Here is a 7,169-nt window from a genome sequence, read left to right on the forward strand (position 1 = left end):
TGTCCCACCCATGGTGTGTGCACACACACACACACAGCATGCCCCTTTACACGTTTTCCCACCCAGCCATGCCTGCAAGAGGATGGCTCATATTATTATTACGTCCACCCTGGATTTTTTGTAGCGCTCCTTTCAGAAATCGTGATGGGGTGGGGAAGCGCATCCCTTGGGGGTAAGGAGCTGGTCTTAGAGCAGGAGAAATGATGCTGCTGAACACAGCCTGGCCATAAATATACTGCTCCTCTTCGTTCTTTGGCTCTTGCGTCAGTTCTGTTCCTTCTGGTCCGGTGTTCTGCTATTCCCCCCCGTTTCGTTCCTATCCAAGCCATCTGAAGGAGGAGATAAGAGTTTAATAACGAAGCTCTTCACGGTCTAGCCCCATGATCTCTTGTCGCTTGTCATTAAACGTCCCAGTCATGATCCCTGAGCCGGCTGAATTCTGCGCCCAAATTCACACACATACCTCAAACGCCTCCCGGAGCCAGTTCGTTTCGGTCCTGGGTTCGGCTCTGCAAAGGGAGAGGAGGTGTTGCCACTCTTGGAGGTTTTTAGGAAGCGTGCAAAGGCTGTTTTATTTGCCAGGGCTTTTAAAAGAGGCTGTGGGGTGTAGGCTTCATCTTGCGGGTGGGTGGATGAAGGTTTCGTAGGATCGTTTCAATGCAAGCTGCTTTGCGCGGCACGGGAAAAGCAGGGTATAAGTATTTTAGTAATTTTTTAAAATCACCTCCAGAAACCCTTCTTCTTGCACAAAATCCTTCCATCTGCGGGTCTGGACAGAAAGAGAACCGTTTGCATATACATGCAGATGCCTTTTCTCTCTTTCTCTGACATTCTTAAGGGTACCAGACATACAACCGTGATAGCCCCCCCCCCTCCGTCCCCTCCACAAAAGGGCCATGGCCTCTCTGAGCTGGCCAGACACTTAGGTTGCCATGGGAACGTGGCAGGATCCAAGAGCATCCTTCCACCCAAGGAGATGCATAAAGACTTGGAGGAGGACAGGGAGGAGGAGGTGTGGATCTTGCACTTTGTGGCTTAGAACAGAGCCCTGTGCGATCCCTTTGGCTTTTGTGCAGTCAGAAAGTTGCAGCGGGGTCCAGAGTTAAAGCTTTTCTGATACGTCCCTTCTTGGTCTCCCTGCAGTGGGCGTAGGGGGTCCTACGGGCAGGGATCCACCCTGTAGTGATTACACGGGCGAAAGGGTTGCTCTCTCTGCCCCACCAGTCTCACATTGTGCCCGTTGTCAGGAGTGGAAGGGAAGGCGATTGTAAGACGCTTTGAGACTCCTGCGAGGTGTGAATAGTGGGGTATAAAAACCAACTCCCCTTTTTCTTCACCTTTCACATCACCTCCTACCTGGTCCTTTTTACTGGAGATGCTGGCGATTGAACCTGGGACCATATAGATGCTTTCCCACTGAGCCACAGCCCTTACCCTCTCTCTTGCTTAGAATCCTTAGAATTCCGCATGTTTTCTAAAATACTCGCCGATTCAGGAGACTACTTGGCTTCCCAGGTGGCTTTCGTTCACCTGGTCTGTTTTGTCTTTCAGGGGAAGAAGGGAGACTGCCTGGGCTTCTTCCCGGCCAATTTTGTGCAACGGGTTCGTCCGGGCGAGACGGTGTGGAGGTGCTGCAGGACCTTCTTTGGCAACAAGGAGCAGGGCCAGCTCAGCTTGAAGGAAAATCAGGTAGGAGCGGTCTGGGGGTGGGGGGAAGCTAGCACACGCATATACAACACCTCTCAAAGTCCCGGGTGCTGTCTTTAAAGATGTATTTGCTTTGTTTATACCCAAAGCAGCTTACATTGTCCTGCCCTCCTCCAGGTATCTCGGGGAGGCTTACAACAATGTAATAAAACCAATGTGAATACAATAAATCCCAGTAAAAATGTTAAACTCATTAAAACACCGGTAGAAGCATTGTGCTGCAGCGTTACTGAATATCACCAGAAAGTAGGAGGACCCCATCCCAATAGAAATCTTACCCCATGCCACTGCCCCAGTTAAAATCCCCCCCACTGCTATTTTCCCCCTGGAGGGAAATGTAGAGATACCTACAGAGGAGAGCCTTTTCTTCTTTGAACTCTTGGAAATAGTAGCCAGGAAAATGTCAGTATTTAGTACCACCAAGTTTTTCAGAATAATATCCTTTCCTCAACCTCCAAGCAACAGAAATTTTGCTATCTTGTTGGTTTCCCATTGGGGAGGAAGGCAGGGTATGAATGATCCAAATGCATAAACAAATTGCAATGAATGGGGGGAGGGAAGGTGCTCTGTTTTGATCAGGATTCTTAATAATGCTTTAACTTAGGAGTCCCCGATGTTGGTTTATTTTTACTGGATTTCTAGACCGCCCTCCCAGCAAGCTGGCTCAGGGCAGGCTACAAAGATCAAAAGTATACAGTAACAGTAGATAAAATTACATTTCAATTGGATTCAAATAAACAAGGCTATGATATTGCTAACATTGTCATGGCCTAGGGCTGGAAACAATAAAGTCTTATACATACAAATAAACAATGACCAGTTAAAACAGCAATGATACTGCCGCAAAATATGTATTATGAGTGTTGGATTCTCCCAGAAATTCAAGATGATTTGGGAGTGGTCAATACATCAATGGGTGGACACATGAGTGGAGCTTGTGGTTTTTAGGAAATGGTCTGAGCCTGCAGGGACTCCTGTCCTACAAGCCCTCTGACTGGCCATTGGGCATCAAATGGGCAGCAATTTAAAGATGTTGATTGGGCAGTGGCTGCCACCACGGCGTAACACATGAAAGTAAAGCTGCAACGGCTATCCTGTGCCTCCCGAGGCAGCCATTTTGTGGCCGCCATTTTGTTTGGGCGGCACCCGCCATGCCGTGTCAACATTCCAGAGGTGCATGCAGGCTCGAAAAGGCCGGGGACCCCTGGATTCATGTCTACTCTCCTGGTTCCTTGTAGATCTGCGTTGGCGTAGGAAAGGCCAAGGAGAGCGAGGGCTTCGTCAAGGTGACGAGCGGCAAGAAGCGGGGTCTCGTGCCGGCCGACGTTCTGACAGAGATCTGAGGACGGGACCGAAGGCGCAAAGCATGCTGGGAAAACGAGAGCCGTTAAGAGCGGGGAAAGAGCTTCCCTCTTCGCCCTGCCTTATCGCCGCCCATCCCCTCCCTGAGCACCTGGCGAATCACTATTTCATGGAATCTTCTAGACGGATTGCGGATGGCTTCGGGTGGGGGGAGGGGAGGAGATTGGGGAGTGGGTTGGCCTAGATACCACTTTCAGTGGGCATGGACACGGGGTCGCGTCCAAGTTAATGTCTCCTGTCCCCTTCTCTTTAGCTTGGGCACAGTAGATTTGGCTTTTCCCCCCCAGAAATGATGGTGCTGACCAGTCTGAGGCATCGAGTGTGCGGGAGATTTCCACAGCTGTCATTCACCCCCCGTTTCCCGGTCCTTGGACCACGCTTCCACGGCAGCAGAGGCCACGGTAGTCGCCGGCTTAATCCCACAGGGCTCCTTAGATCTTGGCGTAAAGCTTCCCCCCCACTTCCATTCCGAGATTCCCTCGAAAATCTTTGTCGCATGTGGAAACGTGAAGGTCTTCTCCGGGCAAGGAGGCCGCGTCGGTGTGTCATGTCTGTCCGTGTGTTAGTTTTCAACTTTTCAGGGCTCTCTTGTCCCTTTTGTGCGTGTGTGTGGCAGTCGCTCAGAGCTGGCACGGCCCGCCAGCAGGAAGAAAACAAGTCCATCATGGTTTCTAGCTGGTGACCAGGCAAAAGGCCATTCCGTGGACCTTGTTCCGCAGCCGGCAGGCCTGTCTTTTGACGGTTTTCTCTTCCTCGGACACGAGGTGCCTCCGTTCCTGGCTCTTGGGATCGTCCTTGTTGATCTCCGTTTGCCTCTCCGCCGTGCAGCGACTGAGTCGCCCCACGACCGGCCGCAACTTGGATTGTTTTCTCAGGGACTTTCCTCTGCCCCAACGCGTTGTTTGAACCAAGCTGAGGATGCCACCCCCTGCGTCGCTCGCGTGAGGAGATCGGAGAGGCCGGTCAACCTGTCGTTCCCCTCACCTCCCCGGCATGCTTCCAGCTACTTGTTAGACGTACTTTGGCTAAGAACGGGGACGAAGGGGAAAGGACTTCTGTCGTTCATCCTTCGGAGAGATTACACCGTCTCAGCGGCTAAGCCTGGTTTTTCCGCTCTGGGGAGAGCAGATAAGGACGGGGGACGTCTGCCAGCATCCCGTGGGTCGGAGACACCCTTGTCAAGCACTTGCCAGAGCGTGCCCTGCCGTGTCGAAAAGCATTCACAGTGTCCACTGGATCATTTGCACAACCTGTCAGCGCATCATCCCTGTGCCTGCTCATGCTGTTATGGAGTACTTTTTACCCGTCGCCCTCATCGTGTGTCTGATCGAGCCTGGCATGGGACGTTGTTCTGAACTCTTGTCTATAAAAGGACCACAGCTTGCCTGACTGTAGTTTAGCAATAGGTATTTCTTTGTTTCCAGGAAACCAAAGTGCGGATCAATGGCCTCTCCCTTAAATTCGGTCCTGTAGCGCCAGGGGTGGCCAAACTGTGGCTCTCCAGATGTCCATGGACTACAATTCCCATGAGCCCCTGGGTATGGCCACAGTATGGCCACCCCTGCTCTTGGATCCCCTAAGTCAGGGGTAGTCAAACTGCGGCCCTCCAGATGTCCATGGACTACAATTCCCACAAGCCCCTGCCAGCAAATGCTGGCAGGGGCTTGTGGGAATTGTAGTCCATGGACATCTGGAGGGCCGCAGTTTGACTACCCCTGCCCTAAGTAACCCAGCTAGACTGAATGAGGAAGGAGGGTGGGGACGGGGTTCCTGCCTTAGCCAGCAGCTCCCCAAACTGATCTTTGGGTACCAGATGCCTCTCCTGTGAAGAAGCTTCAGCAAGATCTGTTTAGGGTTGCCAACCAACTTCCCGGAACTCTCCCGCTATCGCAGCTCATCTCTATAAACAGTAGAGAGCAGAAACAGAGCAGAGCAGAAAATGGCTGCTCTGGAGAGGGGCGGGCTCTGGCATCCCTACCTTCCTTGGGTGCCTCTCCCAAAAAATCCAGGTATTTTAAAATCCAACCTTACCTTGGCTCGTGGCACCCTTTAGAAAAGGAGGCGTTCTCCTAAATTTCAAAGCGAGACAAGGGAACAGTTTTCAGGGAGTAAAAATGTGGCACGTTATTTTAGATAAAAGATTTTGGTTTGGAAAAAAAAAAAGAATTGTCCCAAAGAGATCTAGGTCCACAGGTTCCTTTGCCCCACAGCCAGGTTCTGTGTGCCCAACCTGAGCCAGGAAGGAAAATGTCTCCCATTCTAAGTCACCAATAGGATGGGGAGCTGCCATCTTTTTGAACTGATCGAGCTATAACAGAGGCGATGAGTCAGTTCCCGGGACCTTTCCCGGCCCTGCTATGTGGGAACTGGAGAATCCAGGCAATTGAATCTGGGATCTTTTATATGTAAACGGTTAGCTTTTCCTTTTGACTACGATGCCCTCCGTGAGATCCGACTCTGCCCTCTAGGTGCCTGGCAGCTTCCAGATGTCACTAATCTCTGTGTGTGACATTGCACAACAAGGGTTGAAATGCTCACATCGCTTGTGGAGCCGTTTCAATCGCTGCACAGTTTGGCTGGCCGGCCCCCAAAAGAGACCCCCTGGAATTCCCTTCATCCAGCGACTCAGCCAGCCTCCTTTCCGGTTTCGAAATGCATTCCAAAGCAAGTCTTGTTTTTTCAACTGCAATTTATGTACAGTGAAAATCCGAATGTTGTTGTACATATGTCTGTAGCACTTTCGTCATGCAAAGCACTTTAAAGGTCCAATTTCTTGGTTATCAATGCGCTGTTGTGAGACACACCCTCACTGTTCCGATAAGACCGGGGTGGGGAAAGTAACTTGATTTGGGCCCTCCTGGTTTTCCTTCAATCTACCCTGCCTCTATTATCCTTGCTGGCTTTCTCCAAAGCCTACTCCCATTCATGGTATGTGTGAAGAGTTAACTGGACCACATTCAAGTGCATTGAAGTGCATGGAATCTGCCTTTTTTTTTTTTTTTTACTGTCAGCTAAATCCTTCTGTAGGAAGATTTCTCTCAGCGCTCTTCTGTAAACACCCAAAAGCCCTGATTGAAGGAAATCAATGGGTGGAAGAAAACAAGGGAAGTGGGAAAGGACCTGATAGGGTCTGTTTAGGACCCTGTGAAGATGTGGTTGTTGAGTAAACAGTAGTGGTTTGAAGCAGGGAAGAGCCAGGGGTCTGGATGGAAGGCACAAAAGTTAAATATGAATGAGCAAAGAATCATTCCCTGGTTTCCAGATTCTTCCCCCTCCTGATGTGTTGCACTGATCTTTATTATTATTAATAATAATTTGCTTCTGGATTCCAAGCAAGAGGATGTGGCTCCTTTTGCTAGCTGCCTTCTTGGTCTCTTTAAGATCTCCCGCTTACTTCTGAATTGAGTTGGCTGTCGCTTGGTATTGGAGTTTACTGGTTTGCCCCCAGTGCATTTCAGGGGGATGCTCAAAGAAGCAGCCCTGACGCCATCTTCCCCCGACTCCTGCGGCTGAGTGAGGGGCAGGCAGACCGCCACAAACCCATGCAGGGGTGCCCTGCCACAACAAGGCCCTCTCCTTGTGCTCACGTTCACTCAAGCAATAACACCCAGATTCTTGCCAGCTGCGTTGTGGAGCGGTAGATCCGAGACGGTCACATTGTCGTATGCGTTGAAGAATGCATGGCGTCGCGCTGACTTTGACGGCCAAAGAACGTGGTTGGAAACAAACAAAAATCTGAATTAAATATTATTCCACTGCACTGAGGTGCTTTGTGGCTGCCTTTCTCCCCTCCTTCCTGCAATTGGGATGCGCTTCTCCTCTCTTGCCCTGTTGCTGGGTCAATGTGGGTTCGTTGAACAATTTGAGAGCTCGAAGCCTCATCCGCTGCCCTTATCAATCCGTTTTGTTACCGTTTTGGTTGCTGTTGCCCTGTGCTTCTCGATCAGGGAGTCCACGCAAAATAAAACAGCGTTATTGCTACCTAACAGGGCTCGGATAGAGTCAACTATGGATCCGGAATGGTTGGATAACCAGTCTGCGGCATTTCTTGGTTACAGATCGGGTGCCTTGAAGAGAGGCAGGAATCACGGTCAAAGTTA

General features: G+C 50.5%; 1 protein-coding gene across 2 annotated transcripts in view; it reads left to right on the top strand.

The window, feature by feature from the left end:
* The window catches only part of STAC2 (SH3 and cysteine rich domain 2), a 32,334-nt gene extending 25,505 nt beyond the window's left edge, over positions 1 to 6,829 (top strand). For both annotated transcript variants that reach the window (XM_077314487.1, XM_077314486.1), the window contains exons 10-11: positions 1,552 to 1,689; positions 2,946 to 6,829. In XM_077314487.1, the coding sequence (XP_077170602.1) occupies positions 1,552 to 1,689; positions 2,946 to 3,050 (243 nt within the window). In that variant the 3' untranslated portion in view covers positions 3,051 to 6,829. The remainder of the gene's footprint in view (positions 1 to 1,551; positions 1,690 to 2,945) is intronic.
* Positions 6,830 to 7,169: the final 340 nt, after the last annotated feature.

Source organism: Paroedura picta, chromosome 16 (genome assembly GCF_049243985.1).
Source record: "Paroedura picta isolate Pp20150507F chromosome 16, Ppicta_v3.0, whole genome shotgun sequence".
Taxonomy (NCBI): Eukaryota; Metazoa; Chordata; class Lepidosauria; order Squamata; family Gekkonidae; genus Paroedura; species Paroedura picta.